General features: G+C 41.6%; 1 protein-coding gene across 2 annotated transcripts in view; it reads left to right on the forward strand.

The window, feature by feature from the left end:
• Positions 1 to 24,893, forward strand: part of NUP188 (nucleoporin 188) — a 30,373-nt gene extending 5,480 nt beyond the window's left edge. For both annotated transcript variants that reach the window (XM_026110820.2, XM_026110821.2), the window contains 38 exons: positions 320 to 412; positions 551 to 670; positions 1,104 to 1,315; positions 2,097 to 2,211; positions 2,763 to 2,963; positions 3,697 to 3,786; positions 4,360 to 4,425; positions 4,956 to 5,075; positions 5,555 to 5,681; positions 5,808 to 5,963; positions 6,525 to 6,651; positions 7,281 to 7,368; positions 7,468 to 7,544; positions 8,391 to 8,505; positions 8,861 to 8,981; positions 9,218 to 9,284; positions 9,724 to 9,852; positions 11,132 to 11,265; positions 11,663 to 11,769; positions 12,173 to 12,379; positions 13,070 to 13,239; positions 13,595 to 13,664; positions 14,348 to 14,415; positions 15,042 to 15,237; positions 15,762 to 15,839; positions 16,193 to 16,278; positions 16,705 to 16,850; positions 18,046 to 18,227; positions 18,620 to 18,820; positions 19,496 to 19,588; positions 19,809 to 19,967; positions 20,753 to 20,890; positions 21,385 to 21,459; positions 22,132 to 22,341; positions 22,870 to 23,001; positions 23,142 to 23,212; positions 23,668 to 23,797; positions 24,030 to 24,893. In XM_026110820.2, the coding sequence (XP_025966605.1) occupies positions 320 to 412; positions 551 to 670; positions 1,104 to 1,315; positions 2,097 to 2,211; positions 2,763 to 2,963; positions 3,697 to 3,786; positions 4,360 to 4,425; positions 4,956 to 5,075; positions 5,555 to 5,681; positions 5,808 to 5,963; positions 6,525 to 6,651; positions 7,281 to 7,368; positions 7,468 to 7,544; positions 8,391 to 8,505; positions 8,861 to 8,981; positions 9,218 to 9,284; positions 9,724 to 9,852; positions 11,132 to 11,265; positions 11,663 to 11,769; positions 12,173 to 12,379; positions 13,070 to 13,239; positions 13,595 to 13,664; positions 14,348 to 14,415; positions 15,042 to 15,237; positions 15,762 to 15,839; positions 16,193 to 16,278; positions 16,705 to 16,850; positions 18,046 to 18,227; positions 18,620 to 18,820; positions 19,496 to 19,588; positions 19,809 to 19,967; positions 20,753 to 20,890; positions 21,385 to 21,459; positions 22,132 to 22,341; positions 22,870 to 23,001; positions 23,142 to 23,212; positions 23,668 to 23,797; positions 24,030 to 24,200 (4,848 nt within the window). In that variant the 3' untranslated portion in view covers positions 24,201 to 24,893. The remainder of the gene's footprint in view (positions 1 to 319; positions 413 to 550; positions 671 to 1,103; positions 1,316 to 2,096; positions 2,212 to 2,762; positions 2,964 to 3,696; positions 3,787 to 4,359; positions 4,426 to 4,955; positions 5,076 to 5,554; positions 5,682 to 5,807; positions 5,964 to 6,524; positions 6,652 to 7,280; positions 7,369 to 7,467; positions 7,545 to 8,390; positions 8,506 to 8,860; positions 8,982 to 9,217; positions 9,285 to 9,723; positions 9,853 to 11,131; positions 11,266 to 11,662; positions 11,770 to 12,172; positions 12,380 to 13,069; positions 13,240 to 13,594; positions 13,665 to 14,347; positions 14,416 to 15,041; positions 15,238 to 15,761; positions 15,840 to 16,192; positions 16,279 to 16,704; positions 16,851 to 18,045; positions 18,228 to 18,619; positions 18,821 to 19,495; positions 19,589 to 19,808; positions 19,968 to 20,752; positions 20,891 to 21,384; positions 21,460 to 22,131; positions 22,342 to 22,869; positions 23,002 to 23,141; positions 23,213 to 23,667; positions 23,798 to 24,029) is intronic.
• Positions 24,894 to 25,237: the final 344 nt, after the last annotated feature.

Consider the following 25,237-nt stretch of genomic DNA (forward strand, 5'->3'; position numbering starts at 1 on the left):
GATGGTGATACCTGACTGAGGATCTTGAGGATGAGGAATGAGAAATCATCTGTCCCTTTTTTGAGAGATCATCTCTCTCTCTTCCGAGCTTTCTCAGTTAGCAGCGTAATTATAGTCATGTCCCCAAGGACATGTTTTATTCAGTTCTTTAAAGTTAATTAAATATTTTTTCAGGTAACTTAAAACTGCATAGAAGCACATTGAAACTCCGACTATTGTAATGTTTGGACACTGTATGTTCTTGTGCTGAAGGCCTTGGCAGTATATGGGAGAGAATACAGAATCCCATATTGATACTGATGGCACTGTATATTCACAGCTTGCTGACTATTACTATGAAGAGAGGATCTGTATTTTGCGCTGCGTCCTCCACCTACTCACTTATTTTCAGGATGAGAGGCACCCTTATACAGTGAGTACGGGAACCTTTTCCTGGATATGATCTCAGTGAATAGGCTAAATATGTAAGTTACACAATAATTGCCCATCTGTGATTGTAGTAAGCACATGAGTATGTATGTGAGAAGTTCTTTTATTTATTTTTTTTAAGGCACAATACTTTCAGTGTGTCGAAAAGTTGGACAAGGAGCTGGTTCCTAATTACCGGAAACAGTTTGAAGAGCTGTACAAAGCAGAAGCTCCTACGTGGGAAACGCATGGAAATCTCATGGTATTTTGTTTCCTGCTATTATTTATGAATATTGTAAAGTCTTTTCTTACATATAGTTTGCTAGAAAATGAATATGTGCCAATGCAGTTAAAAATGGGATGTTTTTTCTGGTCTGAGAAACCTGAAAAAATTTTTTCCCTTCAAGGGAACACAATTCTGCTCAGAGCAAAAGGAGGTGTTTGAAACATATTCTTCCTTGTAACAAATCCATTGATAGCCCTAGGCCAACAGATCTGTTTTGTGTAGCTGATGGTGATTTCTCTGCATCAGCACACTCTATATTAACAGTGGGACAGAAGAGCAGGTTTCCTTGTCATTGATGCGAGCCACTTACTACACAAGTTATTGAAATGCCTCAATATGTCTTGGTTTCTGGTTGCTTTGACTGCTCTGTGAACTTCAACATATAATAGTAGGATCTTTTTCTGTGCAGACAGAACGTCAGATTTCCCGCTGGTTTGTGCAATGCCTCCGTGAACAGTCCATGCTCCTGGAAGTCATCTTCCTCTATTATGCATACTTTGAAATGGCACCTGATGAGCTTCTGGCATTTGCAAAGATGTTCAAAGAACAAGGATTTGGCACTAGACAAACAAACAGACACTTGGTAGATGAAAGCATGGATCACCTCGTGGACCGTATTGGGTAATTACCATGTATATTTGTGGAGTGAGTATGGAGCAAAACAGTTGTTTTCTTCAGTGTGAAAATATTTATAATTCATGCTGCTGCCTCTCAAAATCACCAGTATTTCAAGCAAACTAATTGTGATGAGAGTAAAATTGGCTTTGCTGGTCACACCAGGCATCTGTGGCAAAATAAAAGTGTAGTTGCGAAGTAAAGAGGCATATGTGTACTAGCTTTAATCTAGCTGTCATTGGTAAGACTAGCAATGAAGATCCAGTGTTATTAGTTCTTAGATTGGCTAGTGGTGAAATGAAGTTGCATCTTCACTATCCTTGCTGTGCTTGTAGTGTGGCTGCTATCTGAGTGGGGGCTAGCACTCCCTCTCTGCCCTGTACTGTTAACTGTGATGCCTCTGTTCAAGCTGTCATGGGTTTGCTTACAAAAACAGCAATAATGTCTGTACTTTGCTGTGTAAGGCATAACTTAAGCTTCATCTAGAAGGAATGAAAATGCTGCCAGGTGGCAGAGAATTACAAAGGAGAAGGAGCTTTCTTCAATTTTCTTTTTTTTGGGAGGATAGGGGGATGGCGGCTGTTCAGCCAGGAATGGTAGTTTTGAAGATTTTACTCTCTCATACACTGGCATGTTGAGACCAAGAATTTGGATTAGCTGCTCTTAGTTTCATGCAGTTTCTACTGGCTTCAAAGTATTGCTTGACAAATATGAACTATAGATTGTTCTTTGAATATTTATCCCTCTTCTTTTTCATGCTGAATTTTTAAATAACTCCTGCTTTCAGATACTTTAGTGCTCTTATTCTGGTGGAAGGCATGGAAATAGACTCCCTCCATGAGCGTGCTTTGGATGACAGGACAGAGGAGCACAAGTTAGCCAATAATGAGCGTATCCACCAGGTAAGCCACTGGCAAAGTGAGCCCCAGCTAGGCCTAACAGTATGGAATTTATTGTAGTTATCCAAGCAGTATGGAACTTACTGTAGTTATCCAAGCAGTGCTGTTAACAGATTATATCTCTAAATTCATGGTCCTTGGACATGTTGCCTGAGTGAAAGGACTAACATCCACATAACATTCTGGGGCAAATAAGAAGGAAATTAATTCTTCTCCTGCATGCTTGCTTGGTTATCTTGGGCCTTTCTCCAAAGAAAGGTGTGAGCAGAGAAATAGATAGTGCGAACTTGCCAGAAGGGGATGAAGCAAAATACTTGTATTGTCAAGGATATTTAGGACAGAGAACAACAGAGACGAGAACAACTATGAGCCCATGAGCCATGCAGAAAACCAGACCAAGGCTGCAACTATGTATAATTTGTTCAGTTGCATGCTTGAGGTGATTATCTACAAAGGAAAGGTGACTTAGTGCAAAGACGCAATTAGCTGTATGCTTGCTGAGCATGAGTTTAAGACGGACTTGATTGTTTTGCTTCTGCCTTGTCTTTGAGCAGGAAATGGACAATCAGCTGCTGCAGTTAGGGGATGTCTCACATCATGCGCCCGTGCTTTTGGCCTGGGCTCTGCTCCGTCACACTGTAAACCCAGAAGAGTCAACAAATGTGATCAGGAGAATGGGCAGCACTGCTATCCAGCTGAATGTGTTCCAGTATTTGACAAAGCTTCTCCGATCACTGAGCAGTGGAGGGAAGAATGTGAGTTTCTTATAATCATATTTTTAGGCTCTTTGAAGGTTTTTAACTACTAATGATGTAAAGGCACGTGGGAAGCAGATGATTTTGGACCAGTGTTCTTTCAGTCTAAATCTGTTCTTAAGCAGAGTGTGTAGTAAAGGAACAGTATGTGATGGACATTTTATCATCTCACCTGCTTTCAGTGAAGAGCAGAAATCAAATTGAAATTAAACAGATTTTTATGCCTGAAGAATAAATAAAAATTACTTCTGTAATTCAAGGAGCTATATCTCATTTGAGCAGTACAGACTGCATTTAATCACATTTGTTGATTTGCCTCCATAGGCATATCTGCTATTGTAGAGCTTTATTATTAGCTGATATCACTGTGCACTGTTTTCCCTCTATAGTTTCAGTAGATAATGCAATGTACAAGTAAACTACTTTGTAGGCAGAAACTGAGGAAAGTAAATCCTTTTTATTCCTCTGAACATCAAGTATTTCTTTTTATGGTGTTTTGAAGAAGTTTCTGATGATGATGATAGTGGCAGCATTTCTCAGTTCAGTGAAATCTTTCATGTAATGTGGGGCTTAATTAATAACTGCTTCCTATTTTACTGCCTCTCTGCTGAGGTATGAAAGAGGCAGTTACTCAGAGGTGCCCACAGCCCAAAAAGGGGATTGAGTGTTGTTACAGTGTGTTCTGTACTTCATAATCGTTCCTATAATGGTCTTGTGTATTCTTTCTTTCCAGTGTACTGCCAGCACAGCTTGCATGTGTATTTATGGGCTGCTTTCTTTTGTCCTGACATCTCTGGAATTGCATACATTAGGCAATCAGCAGGTAAGCATCCAAGACTCATTTTGTCCGTTATCTAATGTAAAATAACCTGTTGTAACTGACACTAACTACCTATGTGAAATGTTAATCCTGCATTTGAAACAGCAAGCTTTATGTGATTTACATAGTTCTAAAAGAGGGATTTACTATTTTTCCTCTTGTGTTTATGTGATGTAAGCTTGATGAACACCTCTGCGTACTGTCAGATTAGTAATGCAAGATAATGCGTCTTGCAGTTTTGAAACTAACTGCTGATGCGTTTCTTCCAATAGAATGGAAATAATACATACTGAATTTCTGAGTTTGGGAGGACTTCATACAGTCCTCTGCAGATGTAGTGGACATATTTATTTTTGGCCAGTCCATTCATTGTTAATGAGTGTGGCATTAGACCGACTGCATGTTCTGGGTTTGGGTGTTCTAGATGCTTCCCTCAGTCCTGAATAGAGGAAGTAGTTCCATTTTAGTGAATAAACATGGAAACTTAAATTCCAAGGATGTGACAAAACTTGTTTGGGGTGAAAGCCTTCTGTGTAAAATAACTTTGTGTTTTCTCCTTCCTCTCTCTCTTTGAAGGATATAATTGATGCAGCATGTGAAGTTCTGGCAGCTTCCAGCATTCCTCAGCTCTTCTGGAAGACGGTGAGTGTGTTGGAAACTTCTTTGACCTGCCTTGCTTAGACTTAAAACACGATAAAGAAAAAAGATCCCTTTTAGGAAAGGGACAGACTGATCATATTTAGTTAGTTTCTAGGAGGGCCTGAGGAGTTAGTTTTCATTTGTATGTCTTTGATTTACTTTTGCCCTTTCCTGCCTTTTAGGTACAGCCTTGGCTTTGCTCTTGAAGGATACTGGAACAAGTTTTAATATAGGTGATAGTTTAAACCAGAGCTGGGGTTGCAAGGATTGAACTAACTGCTGGCAAAAGCATCATGCTTATTTTTTGTTGTCACAGAATTAGGATGATATGTAATGCATTATAGTCTTACTTCCTGCCTTATACTTGCACACTGCCTCATGCTTTAGTCTGTGCAAGGACTGGAGTGATACTTTTTGCATGATTAATGTTAAATGTACAGCTTGAAAAGGAAAAATATCCCTGTGTTTATACTGAGCCCATTTTAGTGTTTCTTTTTAGTAATAAGACATTTGCTTTCTGTTTTCACCACCAGGAACCAACTGCAGGTCTGGGTATTATCCTGGACAGTGTGTGTGGGATGTTCCCCCATCTTCTTACTCCTCTCCTTCAGCTGCTCCAAGCCCTTGTGTCAGATAAATCTACTGCAAAAAAGGTACAGGATCTCTCTTAGCATTTGGGAGATGATTTATTTCTAGACAGAGAGAATGTGCTGAGTGGTACTGTTTTCTTTCTTTCCATTACAAGTGCATATCACAGTTGCAGCCTTAGATATCAGATATCAAACTTCTGCCAAACAACAATGGCTAGGTCTCCTTTTTAGTCCTTTGTTGTTGCTAGACACTGGGGGGACCTGTTTTCTAACTTTCAGGAAACTCTTCAACTCTAATGGCTGAAGATTAAGATACTGTCTCTTTTTTCAAGTTGTACTTCATTCATAATTGGTTCCCGATTCATTGGGTCAGACTTGTCTGGACATGTGGACTTTCTAATAGTGTTTTGGTAGGGTTGGCATGTTAGAAGGATATTGTGTGTGTCAAGAAAACTTACCAATTCTTAAAAATGACCTGGTTGGTTTACTTCTGAGACATTCTGGTTCTTTGGCTGTATTCTTTAAGCTCTCTCTGTGTGCAGGTATACAGTTTCCTGGATAAAATGTCATTCTATATTGAACTGTACAAGCATAAACCTCCTGATGTGATCTCTCATGAAGACGGCACACTTTGGCGAAGACAGGCTCCAAAGCTCCTCTATCCTCTTGGTAGGGGAACTGCATTTAACCTTTACTTATTCAAGTTTTGGGGATTCAGTTCTTTAAACTGTCTTCTAACTCATGGGGAAATTCATGACCTAACTTTATTTCACCTCTTCCTCCTTCAATCCTTAGGGCTAGGCCAGACAAATCTGCGGATACCTCAAGGAACGGTGGGCCAAGTGATGCTGGATGATCGGGCTTATTTGGTACGATGGGAGTATTCCTACAGCAGCTGGACGCTATTCACCTGTGAGATTGAGATGCTGCTCCATGTTGTATCGACAGCAGGTAGGACATGTTGGGAATTGGGAGTATGAAAGAGAAATAAGTATGTTTGTTAATTGGTATTGGTTTGAGGTTAGTAGTAGGACTGAGCAGCTCTAAGGACTTTTTATACATTCTTCACCTCACAGAGATTGCCCAATATTGTCCCAGTCATGATGATCAGGTGATGACTGTGGAATACGGCAGCGTATGGAGGGCCCTGATTAAGTGGGGGAAGAAAGTACTGGAAAAAAGCATAAAGAAGGGGGGAGATTTGTAGGAGAAGGATTATGGAAGAGAGAAAGAAAAGTCAAGTGCAACAGGAAGATGAAAGATCTTGGAATACATTTCTGGAAACCTGTTTTTGTATTATGGTAATTCTGTAAAATTTATTGGAAAATGCTAAGCACATGTAGTGAGATGAGATAAATTTTAGATGATGGAGAAGTTTAGACAGATTAAAAGAAACTTGTTTTGTATTATGGGAATAGATCCAGGGGATGTACAAAGAGATTAATGTACATTTCTCCAGATTTGATGACTGCTTAAGTGTGATTAATTCTAATGTTAATGTTCTTTACCCAGATGTGATTCAGCATTGCCAGAGAGTAAAGCCTATCATTGATCTGGTTCATAAAGTCATCAGCACTGATGTATCAATAGCAGATTGTCTTTTACCGATCACATCGCGAATCTACATGCTCCTGCAGAGGTAAGTCACTAACAGCTGAGGTTCCTGAGAAGACTTAATTAGCAGGAAGAACGATCGATTACCAATTTGGTTAAAAGCTTTGCGAGAAGTGTGTCTCAGTGCTGGAAGTCCCCAAGACTGGTGTTCAGTTCTCAAGACTGTTCTGGCTACGCACCGTTTAATGCTTTAATTATAATAATACAGCAGGACGACCTCTCACTCCCTACTTGAATGTAGTACAATTTTTTCTATTTAAAGGCATTTTATACTGGTAGCTATACTTGCACAAAAGGGGCATAAAGCCTACCATTAGAGCAGTACCTTCCTGGTAATAAAACAACCAGTACTTATTAACTCTCCTCTCACTGCTAACTGCCTGGGAATGGATTTTCTGCTGCATTATCATTGTTCACTGTGACAGTCTGCTGCTTTGCCAGCCTTACCTGTCACAGTAAATTGCTCTGATTCAGGTGTGAGGCAGAGGTTGCAAGTCTAGACTGAAAGTCTATACTCTGGTGTCTGTATTGTATCTGATTAGGTTTTATGCGTGGGTACATCATTGAGAAATACACCTTTTTGAGCAAAACGGTAATATGCAGGCTAGACCACAGGTGGCAGTGCATTTTATGCATAATACTTCTCTTTCCTAGGCTAACAACTGTAATCTCTCCCCCTGTGGATGTTATTGCTTCTTGTGTCAACTGCTTGACCGTACTGGCTGCTCGGATGCCAGCCAAGGTACGGAAATGACCTTTCAGGTTTTCTAGAGCTGAGTACTAATAGACATAGACATGTATGTTTGAACAAAAGAGAATATCTGTACTTCTTCTCTTGAAGGTTTGGATCGATCTTCACCATACAGGGTTCTTGCCATTTGTTGCCAATCCAGTGTCCAGTATGAATCACATGATTAGGTAATCCTTTCTTTTTCTTTTTCTTTTTTTTTTTTTAACCTAAACTTTTCATAACAAGGCATAAAACCTTTTTCCCAGTGTGAAATCTGAGGTTTATGAAATCCATGCATCTGACAGGCCCTTCACTTATGAAAGGGTTGAGAGCTGGTGAAAGCTTTAGAAAAGCTGGGATTCTTTGATTGAAGTGCAATTCCTGGGAAGTCCTCTAAAAATCCCTGGCGTTCAGCATCTCTAGCTCATGTAATCTGTAATTTCCTTATGTTTGTCAGATTAAAATCTTAAATAGAGATCCATAAAATGATGTCTGTTGTCACACAGTGGAAAAACAAACTCAGTAATATTTGATAGAACAGTGAGTGTTGGAGCCCTTCACCACTAATGCTGCCTGTCGTTTTCACTGATGTGGACTTGGTGATGTGACTTGGACTGTCACATGTGTAAAAACTCTTCAGCCCAGCTCTCTCTTTGCTTTCTCCTTCTCCACAGATTCTGTTATTTTGCACTGTTCGTGAATGGATTGCATGCAACTGTAAAGCATTAGTTTCATGATGGAAAGTGCTTAAATAACAAATTTATATTTAGACAGTGGAGATGACTGTGCTGAGTTTTGAGTTGAGGGTGAGATTCATCTTACTCAAAATACAGGATATAGCCCCGAGGAGAGGCAAAATACAGCGTCTTAAAGTGCGTAGGATCTACGCTGTTCTGAATCAGTCCTTTGTTACTTGGGATCGTACTTTCTTGTAACTGATAGTAGATGAAGTAATTTAGGTTATGCCTGTGCACCCGCTGTCCTGAAGCAGATTCCTGCTATTCACACCATGAACCATCGTGCTCATTTCACAGTGCGGAAGGGATGAATGCCGGGGGCTATGGAAACCTACTGATGAGCATAGAACAGCCTCAAGGCGAGTACAGTGTTACCATCTCCTTCCTGAACCTGATCACAACTCTTGTCCGGGTGAGTGCTTCTGGAGTGGTCTGCATGTGAAGTCAGCTGTAGGCCATTGTGATAGGAAAGTGAAATACAGCAGATGCCCTGTACAACAGGTGTCTTTGGGTAGTAATTAGTTGACACTCCCCTTTGTGCTATTATTTCTGATTTCTCTGTAGTCTGGTTCTCTCCAACCAGTTTTGATTCATCTGATCTGCTAGGGAATGTAATTTGCATGTGCAAGTTTGTAAATCTGTAAATCCCTATGCTCAATACTTTTCTCATACGTTAGGGATAGATGTAGAAGCTGGAGTATCTTTTTACAAAAGATATCATGTCCTTTTAACCAGAAGCGGGACAATAAAATTTCTATTTTTCCTAGGGACAACTTGGTAGCACCCAGAGCCAAGGGCTTGTGCCCTGCATTGTGTTTGTTCTGAAGGAGATGTTACCAAATTACCACAAATGGCGCTATAATTTGCATGGAGTAAGAGAGAAAATTGGTAAGGTCGGTGGGGTTTTCCTTGGGGTTGGGAGGGAGGAAAGGATCAACTGTCTTATTGGAGAGAATGTTGATTTTATTTTTCCCCTCTCTTTTATAAGACCTTCTCTAGAAGCCATTTGGGGTTTGCTTTGTGCATTATCAGTGTTGCAAGATGCTGTGAATTTGTTCAAAAATGTTAGGAACTTGGCAACAGCTTTTCCTGAAAACTGAGTAGTCATTTACTCTCTGTTTTAGGGTGCCTGATTCTTCAGTTGATCCATGCTATACTGAATTTATGCCCTGAAATGGATCCTCGCAGCAGGTAAGATGGATGATGGATTTGTGATCTGCAATAAGCTCATTTACAGTGCAAGAAGACTCTGTTACTACCTTTTTTGTTTCAGTTTTTGGTGAAGTTACTAGAGGTAAGCTAGTGTTGTGTAGTGCTGATTTCAGCCCTTTTCTGCATTACTGAGTTCAGGGAGGGTAGAGAAGGTTTAGGGATGGAGCAAACCACATTGCTTTTTAGAGGACCTGATGAGGAAAGAGAAAACAGTAAGTAGGTTCCCCAAGACAGATTGCCATCCACTTTCATATTTGGTATACCCACTCTGAAGAAAGTAGAAGGGAGAAGAAAGTAGAGGCGTTGGGGGGATGTAGAAATTCATAGAGGCTACTCTGTGGTAGTTTACTTGGTGCTAGATGAGAAAATACTGCAAGTGCTCCTAATGACTATGTCCTGTGTCATTCATGTCCCGCAGCAATGCCCCCAGCCTTCAGTCCTTGTGCATCTTCAGTCTGGCCAACACTGAAGCAGGGCAAGCTGTCATTAACATCATGGGAATTGGTGTGGACACTATTGATATGGTAATGGCTTCCCAGTCTAGTAGGTGAGTTGTGTGTGTCACTTCAGTAGCCTGAGAAAGAAGCAACGGATAATACTTGAAACGTAGCTTTAACTTGATTAGTATTAGCTGGGCATCAGCACAGCAGCTAGCTAAAGCAAACTGCCTCATACGTTCTGGAGGATAAGCTGCCTGTTCGTCCCAGACCTGTATGTAGTCTTCACTGTACACTCTCTATTTCATGCAGTTGCTTTAGTTTTCTATTTTACTTAGCTTAATTGACATTTGGAGCATGTCAGTGGGTGTAAATGTGCTCAGCTTGTTAATGTTTGCCAACATTACCTTTTTTCATAAAGAGTTCACTGGAGTTTAACGTATAAAATGAGTAAATGAATGAATTAGAAGCAAGAGGATTATAGCCAGTGTTAGAACTTCTATGTCTTCAATTTACACCAGAGTCCAAGTAAAGCTATTATTATGAATGAATCATTATCAATAAATTATTATTATTATGAATATATTACAACAAAGCTTGAACTGTAATTTTAGAAAGTGCTAGGGATGATCAGTCTTTTTAAGCTGGATTTTGAAGGCAGCTTGAAGTACCCTTGAAATCAACTGTATTGAAGGCTTTTCTAGTACTAAGAGTGTTAATTTCCTTATGGTTGTCACTGAGGCTTGAAACTTTTGCTCTAGCTGTGGTTGAATCCCTTCCCTTTCCTCTGCTCTCTTTTGCTAGCTAACCTTACTCAACACACAGACACAGCCAAACTTGCCAGCCGGTTGTTTCTGGGAATGTCTGCCATTTTTGTTCTTTCACAACAAAAGATTGGAAGGGAATCCAGATTTATTAAGAGGAAAGTGAGATCTATTTGAAAAGCCTTTTTTGGCTTTTTCTGTGGAATGTTTATCTGATAAGGAAAATTTTAGTGAAAATACCAGACTTAGAGCCAGTTTAATCTCTTCATCCAGTTTGGATACATTATAATTTCTGTGAGATTGGTTCTGGAAACGTTTCTACCTCTGTCCTAACAGATTTAAAATCTCTGGATTCAGAAGAAGAAAAAGAAAATGACAATAGGCTGTCAGACTGTTTTTCTTTTTTATTATTTGACACTGAAAACTCAGGGTTGGCTAAAAATATTTTGTGTGTGTTATGGGGATTTCTATTTCAACAGCTGTTATGTGGTGATATGAGGGACTGGGTAAAGATGTCTTATAACCGCTGCCCAACAGCATATAGAATTTGCTCTTTGAATGTTGTGCAAATAATAAATGTCTGTTGTCAACACGATTACTTACTTTGGTTTCTTTTTGGAAACAGTGATGAGTCACAAGGCCAAGGTCAACTGCTGATACAAACAGTTAAGCTGGCATTCTCAGTCACCAATAATGTCATCCGGTTGAAACCCCCCTCTAGTGTGGTGTCTCCGTTAGAACAGGCACTTACTCAGCATGGTATGTATTTCTCCATGGGGGCAGCTTAGGAAGCTGTGCTTTTCTGTTATATGCAGATAATCAGAATGTGTTTCTTTACAAACATATTTGAGATTTGAAGGTTCCAGAAAGTGCTCTCTAGTGATGGGTGAAGGCCCTTTCTCCCTTCTCTAAGGCATTTTTCTCCTCTAAGACAGCTTCTGAAGTATTAAACAAATGTGGCTTGGTTTTGCTGCTTTGTAATGAGATGGGTGTGAAGCATACAGTAAATCAGTTGCCATTAGTACCTCTGACTGGGCCCATGCCTTATTCTTTTGGAAGATTGAGCTAATTTTCACCTTCCACTATTGAAATCATTGGTAAATTATTACATGTTATTGCAGGTTCTTCTGTTTGATCTTAATTGTGTTTTCTTCAGGTGCTCATGGAAACAATCTTATTGCAGTGTTGGCCAAATATATCTACCACAAACATGACCCTGCACTTCCACGCCTGGCCATCCAATTGCTGAAACGACTGGCTACAGTAAGACAAAACTTACTTAAGTGCTCCTTTGCTTTTCACCTTTTGACTGATTCCAGCATTGAAGCTCTTTCAGGATAATTTCTTCAGGTTCACTTGTGTCAGAGCACGTAATGCAAATCTATTGAAGGCTGCATGAACTGAAACCTTTCCAGTTTTGCCATGCTCCTTGAGAAATAAGGGAGAGAGCAGAATTGCCAAAGTGGAAATTTTGGATCAGTTTGCAAGCTTCTTCCTGCTTAATGAAAATAACTGTTATTTTTGAGTTCCCTCACTTCTGTTCCTAGATTCAGTATAAAATATTATGGAGTTTCAATTTAAAATGCAAATCACCTTTGTGATAGAGGGAAGCAGCATTCTGTGGAGTTTGGTTATCCATGTTTCTGACATTTCTTTCCTTTTGCAGGTTGCTCCCATGTCGGTTTATGCCTGCCTTGGTAGTGATGCTGCTGCCATCCGTGATGCCTTCCTGACCCGCCTGCAGAGCAAGATTGAGGACATGCGTATTAAAGTCATGATCCTGGAATTCCTCACGGTTGCAGTGGAGACACAACCTGGGCTCATTGAACTGTTCCTGAACTTGGAAGTGAAGGATGGCAATGATGGGTCTAAGGTAGAATAGCAGCTACATGCCCAGGGCATTACTCATTTTTTTTATCGTAAACTAGTCCAAAATACATTTATAGCAGTCTTATGGCATCAGTCTCTAAATTCTAACAGGTAACCTGATATGCCTAATGTAAAGATAAATGCAGCATGTGCTTACAATTGATGGTTGTGCTGCTATCCCAGCTTCACCTTTCCTTACAACCAAAGAGAAGCTTTTCCCAACGTCTCAAAGCAGATACTGAATTAACATACAAATGGCTAAATTGGGTCAGGAAAGTGGGCCAGAAGGATCTTTGGTCTGACTCTGACAATGGACAGACAATGGAAAATGCTGAAGATTGAGATACATGGACAATGTCAGTTTTCCAGAATACTCACTCTGTTTCAAGTGCTTTGCAGTTCAATGTCTTCTTGGGGTGGTCTTTTTGAGTCTCAACATATCTCATTTTTAATTTTGCTGGCTTTGAGCTACCTACCCTGTGGAAATAGTTATTTATCTCTCTCCTCGGTGCTACACATTCCTTGTAGTCATTTATATTATACATATGTGTGTACAAAAAGTATGCCTGCACCACACACTCAGGATTTACTTGCTGTGTATTGTTTAAGTAGACTTGAGCAACATTCTGCCTTAGGAGGTGCCTATATAGCAGTTCTGTGGTGAAGTAACCTCTCTTATTTCCTTTTGTTTTAGGAATTCAGCTTAGGGGAGTGGAGTTGCCTCCAAGTTGTCTTAGAGCTGATAGACTCCAAACAACAGGAGAGGTACTGGTGCCCTCCCCTCTTGCATCGGGCTGCCATTGCCTTCCTGCATGCCCTGTGGCAGGACCGCCGAGATAGCGCCATGTTAGTTCTGAGGACCAAGTGAGTAGTTTTTCTACAGTGCACTTTGCTGCCTTTTTTTTTACTCCTAATGCTTTTTCCTTAGTTCATCAGGCTTTTCAGAAACAATCACATCATAGTCCTTTTGTGTCCTAGTAAGGGTGTGCAACATGTGGGCTTTGTACTTGACATCTATGGTAGTTTCTTGGGAAAGGAAAAGAGAAGCCTGTATGTGCATATTCCGAAGTGAATATATTTCATTCAGTTTCTTTTACACAAAGCTACATGAGCTTATGTTTAACTAAAGCGTATTTTCTGTGAAGTCTGGAACAGTCAAGATGCTGTTAGGCATGTGGCATGGGAGAGATCTGATATTACTTCTGTATACATCTTTTAGGCCAAAGTTTTGGGAAAACTTAACCAATCCTCTCTTTGGGACGCTTCCTCCCCCTTCAGAAACATCAGAGGTGAGTTGCATCTGAACAAAATGAAGGTAGTTTTGTGCTTCTCAGAATGGATTTCTAAGTGTTATGTGTGGCTCTTCCTTCTGTTTGCAGCTTTCTAAAAAGAGATATGATCAGTTGGTTTAAACACAGGCATATTCAACATACAGTTGAAACATATGCTTTCTGGCATTGCAGGGATTAGCTGTACAGCCATGGACTAATTTTTGAAATGTTCTCTTTGTTAATGTATGAAACAAAGATAATGTGACCCTCGCATCTGTGATAAGACTTGCTCTTTGTGAGGAGCTAATATATGAAGTATGCTGTCTATAGCCTATCTATAATGAATTTTATGTGCTTTTTGGCAAAAGAAACTCTCTTTTGCTTTTCTAGGCATAGCTCAGGCTGACTAGTAGCACAGAAGAATCCATTAGGTTTTTGTTGCCTCTCCTTTCTGAGGGAGTTTCCCTTTGTTATGAAGGTCCTGGGCTCTCATTCATTTCCAGCGCAGGTTCGAACAGACCATTCATTCCCTGTTGTCACCGGTCCCTGGTCAAATGACAGAACATTATTACTATCGTGGGAGAAAAATCTCCTGGGAAACTGGAGTATTTGTTGCCTCAAGTGGATGGGTAGGGATAAATTAGAGTTCCAGTCACCCTGCAAAGTAAGATGCTCAGATCTTGCTTTTATTTTGTTTATAGCTCAGTGTCTTGGACACCTGTGCCTTAATCATGAAAATCATCTGCCTGGAGATCTACTATGTTGTTAAGTAAGTCTTTGATAGTCTCTCCTTCTTCTCAATTGTTTTTAATTATCTAGACCGTGTGTGTTAAATATTGAGAGACTGTGCAGGCTTTGAGGATGTTGATATAGTTAGTACACGTGATGGAAACATGGGAGGAACAGTGATTTATAAACAGATTGTAAACATGCATTCGAATTTCCTCTAACCATCAGTTACACAAAGAATGCTTTTGTAGCCTCTAGATGGGAACATTAGTATTAGTATTTTCTTTTTATCCTGGAATGAAAATAAATATTAAAACTAATTGTTAACTAAGCTAAGCGCACCTACTGTAGTTATTGGCAAATAACATTTCAGTGGTTTTCTCCCGGCCAGGTTTTTTTTCCCCAAACGTAACTGCCGTTTAATACACTGAAAAGTCAGGATTAACTAAAACCTCTGCTTAAAAAAAAGAAATCGTACATTTTCTTCAGGGTTCATCTTTTTCCTTCATATTTGATGCAAAAAGTGGGATTCCCTGTACAGGTCTAATATGTGGAATAACCTTCACTTGCAAGCTGTGTCCTTGGCTTTCCTGCCTGAATCTCAGAAGAAGTTTATTTTCTGACCAAAGAATAAATGAAGATAACTTCTCCTCTTGATTTGGTCAGGGGCTCACTGGATCAGTCCCTGAAAGACACGCTGAAGAATTTCTCCACCAAAAAGCGCTTTGCTTATTGGTCAGAATATGTGAAGTTACTGGCATATCATGTGGCAGAGACGGAGGGTAGCAGCTGTGCCTCCATGACAGAATATCAGATGCTGATCTCAGCCTGGCGGATGCTGCTGATTATTTCTACTAGCCATGTAAGAGCTACCTTAGTACTTTTTTCCTCTTACCTTTCAGGATAATCTGAAATTAATATTTTGAATAATGTAATGTCAGCTTCTCAGAGCCAGATAAATATGGCATAATGAGGAAGCCACTGTCTTTTTTCAGGTATTTTATATGTATGCTTACAATACAAGTTGGCACGAGCATTGTACAAGGGAATAGTTGGAGTAGGTGCTGCTTCGCTGTTTGATCAAAATGAGCATATTGTCTGTCTGAGCAGAGGAGGGAGATAGTAAACAATTTTTATGGTGATTCTAACTAATTCTGTGATCCCAAGGAGATTTTGCTGCGTCAAGTGAGGGACACCATGAGGGAAGTTAGTCACTGTCAACTTTTTGTCAACTGTTAATATAATGCTTCTGTGATTTCTACAAAATTGCATCATTCAACAAATACAAAATTTGGTGAATTCTTTGGGTAACAAATTTATACTGGAAAAAAAGTTGCATTGTTTGTTATATTTGTTTGAGCTTGTCTCTGTGTTTGTGCATCTTAGGCAGATATAATGCATCTGACTGATTCTGCAGTCCATCAGCAATTGTTTCTGGATGTGCTAAATGGGACCAAGGTTTTGGTAGGTGCTAGTACTTCTTAGTTCTTTACTTTCCCAGTCATCAGTTGCTCATCTCATTTGTACTAAGAGGAGTTCCATTTCTGCAGCTGCTTGTCATCAGAGGTTTTTCAAATTCTGTGAAATCAAGCTGAATCAAAGTCTCTCTCCCCGAATTACTGGGCTTCGTATAAATCTTTCATTTCTGTGTTTCGTTCTCATCATCACTGGGCGACCCTGCGGAGGGTCCTGGCTAGGGATCCCATGATGCTGCTACTTGTTGAAAAACAAACCTGGTCATTTGGTGGTGGTGGTTGGGGTGTCGGAGTCCTACCTGTGGCTATTGCAACTATAACTCTTGGGATATCTCTTCTTAGCTTCTGGTTCCCGTGTCAGTGTCCTGTCTGCAGCTGGGGTCCATGTTATGTACTCTTCTTCTGATCCTGCTCAAACAGTGGAAGAGGTAGGTATTTTGTATGGATCGTTATTAGTCACAGCTAAATATAAAAACTTGCGAGATTGTGTTCAAATGTTTTGCCCTAGTGAGATTCCCTTAGTGATTTGTGGAGGAAACTGATGCCTTATTAGGGGATTCTCTTTTGGGGTGGCAGTATTGATACTTTGTTGCTGAAATCTCTTGTCAAACAGTATATTTATGGTTTGACTTCCTGCTTCCAAATGTATCAGAGAAGCTTTTGTGATAGTCTTGCATGCTCACTCTGTTGTCGAATGTCTTTAATGAGATCCAGGTGATGAATTAAAGCTTACCTGGAAGAACTGCTTTTATTTGTGTGGACCATACAACCTATGATCCATGCAGTTCAGTCAAGCCAGTATATTTATTGAGGGATCTTGTCTAATCTGAAGAGCTCTCCCTTTTTATTGTCAGCGAGTTGGGTTCTGTGGATAAAATCATAAACTCCTTGACGCAGATTCTGGAGGGAGTACTACAGGCAGATCAGCAGATGATGGAGAAGACCAAAGCCAAAGTGTTCTCAGCTCTCATCACTGTGTTGCAAATGAAGGAGATGAAAGGTGAGGTGGTGTAGGAGTGTCAAGAGCAGGGCTGCCACAGCTGAATAGACTCTTATTACTAGTGTTTCCAAGATAAAAATGTGTGTTGTGTTAGTTGTAGTGCAGGATGCTGAATATAGTCACCAGTCTGTGAGACTTCTCTGCTTTTTTTTTTCTTACTTGTTTTAGCTAGTTTCAGAAGGAGATGAGCTTTTGTCATTCACAATGTGTATATATCTTTCCCTTCTCCTGTCTTTTCCCAGCAATAACCTCTATGCTTGATCAGTTTGATAGAGGAGGAGATAGAGATCTCAGAGCTGTTTAAGTTCCTACATGTTTGTGAAAATAGCTCAGCAGGTATGGGAGAGACACCCTAGTAATGGCATCTCACAGAGTTGAGTGCAGAGCTTTTTAGATTCCAATATGAATTACTTGTGAGAGATAATGAATAATCCAAACATAAGAAAATCTTTTGGGGATACATTTCATTACAAACCAGAGAAACCAGTCTGGTCATTACTCCTGTCACTGTTGGGACATTTTACATGACAGAACTACTTGAAGACTATCACTGGAATCTGGACTAGGTGCTATGCAACACAGATATAAAGGCAGTTGTGGTGTTGAGAGGTATATCAGCTTACCTTTCTGTGTAGTCCTTATTCTACTGCTTGGGTTCTGCAAGCCCATCTCTTTTGGAAAATAGTTCAAATAGAAAGTTGAGAGTTTTAATTCTGTGCATGTTTTTGTTTGCTAATGAATTTGAGTCTGCAGTAATGGTGGGAAAAGGAGGTGCAATTTATTATGATGGTTTCGGTGAGAATTTAGTATTATAAGGACTCTCAGAACACAGACTGCACCCGTGACCCTGTACCAGCAATCTGGAAAAATATGTAGGAAATGTAGCGAGCAGTTATGGAATAATCTTCCCATTACAGTGTTTGGTTTGTGCTCTGAAATATCATGGATTTATATGACTTCTTAGGGAAAGTACATGTTCTTATGGTCAGATGACCCATCTAATCTCTTATTATGTCCTCCTAAGCTTAATCATCTAACTTAGTCACAGTTCCTTGCGTTCTGTTTTGTAAGTTTTGAAATGAAAACAGAATAAATACTAATTCTAAGAAATGTGGCCCCAGTGATGTTATCAGTTGAACTGGAAACCTAAGTACAAGGATTGTGTTAACTGTTTTCTATTCTGTGTTTGTCACAGTGAATGAGATCCCACAGTACTCCCAGCTGGTGCTGAGTGTGTGTGAAACACTTCAAGACGAGGTCATTGCGCTCTTTGATCAGACGCGGAACAGCCTGACCTCTGGAGATGCTACAGATGATAAGGACAGCATGGAAACAGATGATGCCTCCCGAGTTAAACACAAGGACCAGCGAGATGGGGTAAAAGACCTGTTCATCTGCTTTATAACCATGTTTCTTTTCTCTAAAAAAAAAAGTTCGGTGTATGTTTGGAACAATTCTCCCTCACAACCTGCTACCTGCAGGAAGCTTTGGGAGTTTCTGCCTCAGAATTACTTTGTGTCTTTTTGGCCTACGTCAAAGTTGGCTGTTGCTACTCTTCATTCAGATCTGTCCTAAGAAACTGTCACAATTGCTAATACAGTCATGAAGTATGCTGAGTATAATGTGAGGAATACCAGATGCCCTAACTGATTACTCTTGAGAATGATTGCACTTTAGATTGTGTTAGTAAATGCTTTCAAGATTTCTTTTTTTTATTGATATACATGACAAGCCTATACCTTGTTCTCCTTCTTTCCTTGTCACTCTAGGTATGTGTTCTGGGTCTGCATCTGGCAAAAGAACTCTGTGAAGTTGATGAAGATGGAGACTACTGGCTACAGATTACTAGGAAAGTCCCTGTGCTTCCTACTATCTTTGCTGCCCTGGAGATCAGCTTGAGAGTTAAACAAAACCTTCACTTCACAGAGGCCTCATTACATTTACTGCTGACCTTAGCAAGGACGCAACAGGTGAGAGATGCAAAGAAATGAGAGCATATTGCTATGTGTTTTGAATAGGAGCCATACATCCCATTAGATTGTCTGCGATGCAGCTGAACAATAATTTGTAGATAAAAGATTTCTTTAGAGGCTGGCAAGCAGTAGGTCTTGTGTGGATGCCTGCCTAGTTTTCATTGTTCTTCCTGATAATGGAACGTCTCAGATGGAAGACCTGAGCCAGCCAGAGCAGACCTGTAATTTAGAGCAGATATTTTCCCTGAATACATTCTTCTGCAATGCAAATCAACTCCCCTAGCTAAAACAGCACTGAGTGTTGGAACCTGCTTTCTCATTAGTTGCAGTAAAGCATTACTTATCTATTGCAAATTCAACTTAGTGTAGGATTTCAGGAGAAAGCAAGGTCCTTTCAAAGCCAGACCTTTTTGAAGATTAGATATATACCAAACCAGGTGATATGGAAATGGGTTCATGGTACAGCTATGCAGATTGGTGTTTACAGTAAGAACGGTGTTGCTTTTCTTGACACTGAATTTTTGAGCAGCATAAAAGTGTGTGTGGATGAAGGTTCTCTAAAAGAAGGGTGGCAATGCAAAGGATAGAAATATCTAATGCAAGAGGAGTCTCTTTGGTCTGAGAGAGGAAGGACATGCAGATTTTAACAGTAATTTGTTCTGTGTCTTGTAGGGGGCAGCAGCGGTGGCTGGAGCTGGCGTCACACAGAGTGTCTGCCTGCCCCTCTTGAGCGTGTACCAGCTTAGCACTAATGGAGCCATTCAGGTGGGTGCTGCTGCTTCTGGGTGGGAACGCACTAGGAGAGCTCTGCCCTGCCCTGCCTTACTGGTTGTAGTTGGAGAGGAGCCTACAGGGCCTGGGAGGGCAGCATCCACCCCTAGAGTCTGGGCACTTCCAGAATGTTTTGAAGGGTTTGTGGCATGTGCCATGCTGAGCAGCAGTGTAAATAAGTCATTTGTTTTGGTTTTATATCTGGTCTGTTCAGACATCTGCTTCATCTCGAAAATCTCTGGATGCCCCTTCTTGGCCCGGGGTCTATCGTCTCTCCATGTCATTGATGGAGCGTCTTCTTAAGACACTTAGATACAACTTCCTAACAGAAGCCCTGGACTTTGTGGGTGTCCATCAAGAGAGGATTCTTCAGGTATGTCATGTACTTCCTCTGAGATGGTTCACTTGGCTTCTGTGTTACAATAGCTGTGGAAACGTGTCAGAAACTATAGAAACATTGAAAAGACACAGCTCCTGTCTCAGAAAGCTTTACAATAGAAATAATTAAATAGTGGGAGAAGGAGAATAGCATACAAGCCACGTAGTCAGGCAGAGATAACTGTTGAGATAGTTGTTAGACCATGGACACTCAATGTCTGTATGTCCTTTTTACTCTCGGGGTTATAACTTTGCTACAGCTGCTTAATACTCCTACTCAACACAGTAACAAAAGGGAAGGTTTGCTGAGAACTTAGTTTGTGACCGTCTGCTTTGAAAAGGAGAGTGAGAGCTGTTCTTAGAAATGGTCTCAGTTCAGACTTGCTGAGGTAATGAAAACGCTTGGTCGGGGTTCAGTCACTATCCAGATGGGCAAGCTCTCGTGTCCTGCAAAACTGAAATCAGTGTATTGGCTGAATTGTGTCAGTGCAGATTTGGTGAAGAATCCTGTATGCAAGTAGGTGCTGTATGTAAGCATGCTCCGTAAACAAATAGCTGTCTTCTCATATGGCAGCACGCCTGTGAAATGCACTGACCCCTGACCTAGTGTGTCAGGAGTCTAGAACCCATGTGCTGTGCAGCTGCTTTCATTTTGTCAAAATGCGTTTTCTGTGCCTAAGGTCAAATTCATGCATCTTCAGCTTTTGCTTTTAGGGAGGGGAAGGAGCTTTTTGTGCTTTAACTGCCATTTTCCTGATTTACTTCTTTGTCCTTCTCCAGTGCCTGAATGCAGTATGGACAGTACAGAGCTTGGCCTGCCTGGAAGAGGCTGATCACACTGTTGGCTTCATTCTCCAGCTCTCAAATTTCACGAAAGAATGGCATTTTCATCTACCACAGCTTATGAGGGATACACAGGTAGGAATCAAGATACTGCTCTGGGTAATATATTGCCTTGGAGTGCAGGGAGTTATATGTGTTTAAGAGAAAATAGTGCTACCTGGTCTTTTTATTACTGCTCTTTCAATATGAACTATTGCTGAAGTCCATTTAAATAAGTCTCTTCTGTAACATGAAGTCCTCTACATTGTCCGAGTTGAGTGAGGAAAGGTGGTTTTTGAGGACAGAGATATGGTTGCTTGGAAATGTAACTTGGGGAATTCAATGTCTTGGTCTCAGTCCTCAGTGCCAGGTGCCTGCAAGAAAATACTGGGAAGCTGGGAGAATGCATTGATCCTCTAGAATCACAAGGCTCTGTTTAATTGGATTTTCTAGCTTTCCTGAATGGTACTGCAAAAATAATAGTGGTATAATCTGGTCTTGTTAGACTGATTCATGGAATGATTGTGTGAATGTGCAGATGGGATCTGATCTTTTAAGAGATTATTTCTCCCTCACCCTTTATATTTTAGGTGAATCTGTGTTACCTGTGTCAGGCCTGCACCTCCCTCCTGCATAGTCGCAAAATGCTCCAGCACTATTTACAGGTGAGAATGCGGACCCTAAACCAAACTGAAGTTTTGGGGTTTTGCATGCCCATCTTCCCCATTAAAAGGCAAATATACTCACCTAGGAGTTTAATAGTTAGGACTTGCATGTCTCCACAGGAAAAGCTTGCAAAGAATAATCTAGGCTCTAAAAACTGTAGACTCTGTAGGCTGGTCCTACAGAAAGAGCAGCCATTACTTGAAGAGTGCTGTTATTTTAGAGCTGCCCGCTCCGCAGCGAGAAAGCTGCATTGCTGTAGTTCCCTGTGGTGTCATTTCTGATGAGTTAAGACATGTTGTTGTCCTGGTGTCCTTGGTTTGCTTTAATTTGATTAAGAGATGTAGCTCTTGGGGAATCCTTACGTGGGTGTGAGGTGCAGAGGATGCATTGCTTTGCAGTGCCATTTCAGTGTGGCTAAGGCTTGGTGTGCTGGTTAGCCGTTCCTTTCCCAGCATGTGGAACGATAGCCTCTGCAGCTGCTTCCCTGCAGTGCAGTGCCTCCTCTGATGTGCATGAAGCATGAATTCTCATGCTTCTAGCAGGTGAAAAAGTTTAGGTGCCTTACTTCCTTGTTCCTTTTGCTAGTAACATTTTTTCCTGAAAGGGTTGGCTTTCGTACAAAGCAGTGATGCCTGTATTCAAGTCTCTTTTCTTTATTCCTTTTTCCACAGACAAAAAATGGTGACTCCCTTCCGTCAAGTGTGACTCCACGAGTGCAGCGTAACCCCCAAGCCTCCTCCAAACATCCCAGCCCTGAGTCAGAGGCAGCAGAGCAGAAGGCGCTGCTTATGGTGCAGTACAGCCTCTTGAAAATCCTCAGCAAATCTCTTGCTGCCCTCCGTCATTTTACCCCTGACGTCTGCCAGATCCTCCTTGATCAGGTAGAGAAAGAGGAGCGGTACTGCTCTCTGAAGGGGGCAGTTTCCAGCATCCCAATTGATGCTCTGGGTCTATGAAGTGTTTAAGAGAGTGACCCTGCTTTTACCTCTGTCTGCTGTTCTGCACAAAGCAGGAAGGCAGGGTATAAGGAATCCCCTTAATAATGAGGCACTGCTCAGTGTGAAGGGAAGGCTTGGCTGAGCTTTTGTGTGGTCTCTTCCGCACAACATTGCGTACTGGCGCAGGCTAATAACCCAGCTAGACTTGTATCCTCAGTATGTCGCTCTTCAGAAAAGGCATCCTTCTTTTCCCCTCCACTTGTGAGCAGAGCAGTTGGTCTGCTTGTGCAGTACCATACAGAGTACTCTCTGCTGCTCCATCGGTATACTTGAGATTTGGGAACTGACCTCAGTGCTTCAAGTTCTCTGTACAAAAAGTGTGATATAAGGACTGGGTATTTATATCACTATTACAATAGCATACTCATGGCCTCTGGAGTCACTCACTCTTCTTTTTTTTTTCCCCCGCAGTCGCTGGACCTTGCTGAGTACAACATGCTCTTCGTTTTGAGTTTCACCACACCAGCCTTTGATTCAGATGTCGCACCCTCCTTTGGGACCCTCCTCGCCACAGTTAATGTGGCTCTTAACATGTTGGGAGAGGTACTAGCTGTTTGTTTGTTTGGGAGAGCACAACAGTTGCAATGATGTCAGAGCACCCATTCAGCTGATATTCTGAGGAATAGGAGTATTTCCTCTTTTGTATCTCCTGTCTCTAATGCCTTTCTTTTTTCCCCTCTAAGCTGGATAAGAAGAAGGAACCTTTCCCTCAAGCTGCAGGGTTGAATATGCAAGAGGGAACCAAAACCCTCAAGTAAGTTTCCAGCTCCTTTAGTCATGGTTGAGGAGCAGAAACCAGTGCTCCTCAGATCAAAATCAAGATCCAGAGGCATTAGTGGGGCTTGTGAGCTTCTCGCCCTTAGTAAAACCAAGGAGCTTGGGTATCCCATCAGAATCTCTCCAAAGCAAGCAGAGATTTTTTGGGGGAGGATGTGTGAAGCCATTCCATTCTGAGTCACCCACTGAAGACAGAGGTAAAGGGTTAATGCTTATTTACTCGTACATTTATATCAGACTCCCCTGTTGGCCAGCGGGCATTCCTACTCTGCAGAGCATAGCTTGGGATATCTCTACTTGAGCAGAATCTGAGCAGTAACCGTGTTACCTCGTATGTACTTTGTGTGTGAAGTCTTTCTAAGGGTATGTGACCTTGAAACTGGAATCGTGCCGATCTGTTTGGCTCCTGCTAATTAGCGTTTCTTTGCCCAGGTCTCTACTCATGTTTACAATGGAAAACTGTTTCTACCTGCTCATCTCCCAGGCTGTTCGGTACTTGAGGGACCCAGCTGTGCATCCACGTGACAAGCAGCGGATGAAGCAGGAGCTCAGCTCTGAGCTGGTAAGCAGCTTGTTGCATCCTTTCTGGCTTTCGGTGTAAATGTGTCTTGTGGGTGAAGGTCACTTATCTTCGACTGCCCAGCACAGCCCATTCCCCTGCATGAGTCGACAGCCTCAGGTCATCCTGGGCTGTGCCCGCTGGTGCCTGTCCCTGTGCCACAGGCACCTGGTTTGGGGAGGGAGAGGAGCGTGTATCTGGAGAACACTAACTCCTTGCCTGCTTCTCTTTTCAGAGTACGCTGCTCTCCAGCCTGTCCCGTTACTTCCGCCGTGGTGGCCCCTCTTCACCTGCCAGTGGGGTTCTTCCCTCTCCCCAGGGCAAGTCTGCTTCCAAGCTGGGTCCCGAGGGGCAGGAGCCTTTGTTCCAGCTCGTGCAGGCCTTCGTCAGGCATGTGCAGAGATAGGTCCTATCCTGCCACTGCCTCCCTCTTCAGGACCTGCACCAGAATGATTTATGTTCACCACAGAAGGCATCGCCCTTGGCAGAGCTCGTAACAAGGACTGGGAAAGGGAGGGAGGCCTGATCTGGGCAGTGTTGTAAACTGAGCTGTAACATCAGCAGCAAGATCCCGTTGAACTCTTGCAACCCAGTAGCACAGCGAATGTAAAGAAATCTGAGAGCAGTTCCTCAAACTGATCAGCCCATGTGCACACCCTGCCAGCTCCCTCTGCTAGAGCATCCTGGCTGGGTACAAGTGCTGAACAGTGGAAATCTTTATTTTTATAGCTTGTACCTCAGCTGGGGAAGCTGTGGCTGGATGGAGAGAGGGGACAAACTTTCCTCTGGGCATTAACTCTGCTCTCAATACAAGGTGCAATCTGCCTCTCCCTAGCAGTCAGTTAAGGCACAACCAAGGGATCAGCCAGCAATTCAGAGACCATCTTTCTACTGCTATTTTTGTACTGAATGGGTCAAGGCAAGATGGTGTATGTGTGCTCACGCCTCCCCTCCACCCAGCAGTCTGTGTGTTATGTGTGTTTCTGAAGAGCAAAGCCTCACTCAAAAGGTTTTTAAGTCAAAATTCCATTGCTCCGGTCTTGCAGTTTTTTGTAACTGTGCCCTATTTATACTGATATTAAAACCTTTATAGACAGCAGCTGGATTCATGGTTTTGTATTGGTCATAGCAGCCTGCAGTACCAGTCTCTGCGTCTTTTGTGTAGCAGTTCGGCTTTGTCAATTAAAAACTCAGAGGCTCTTGGGCTAAGTACAAGCTAACAATGATGCTGAGTTGTGGCTTGTGAGTGACAATCCAGATACTGTTAGAAGTGATTATAATCAAAGGTTGATTCTCTCAGCTTTCCGACCCTCACTTCCTTTCTCTTCCACTCATGTTGGGGAACCTGTAGGAGGTTTTCAGCTGGCATCACTATAAAATGCTCCTCAGGGATGATTTTTCTGCCCACCGTGGTGTAGACCATGAACGCAGGTTGCCTTGCAC

Source organism: Dromaius novaehollandiae, chromosome 20 (genome assembly GCF_036370855.1).
Source record: "Dromaius novaehollandiae isolate bDroNov1 chromosome 20, bDroNov1.hap1, whole genome shotgun sequence".
Lineage (NCBI taxonomy): Eukaryota > Metazoa > Chordata > Aves > Casuariiformes > Dromaiidae > Dromaius > Dromaius novaehollandiae.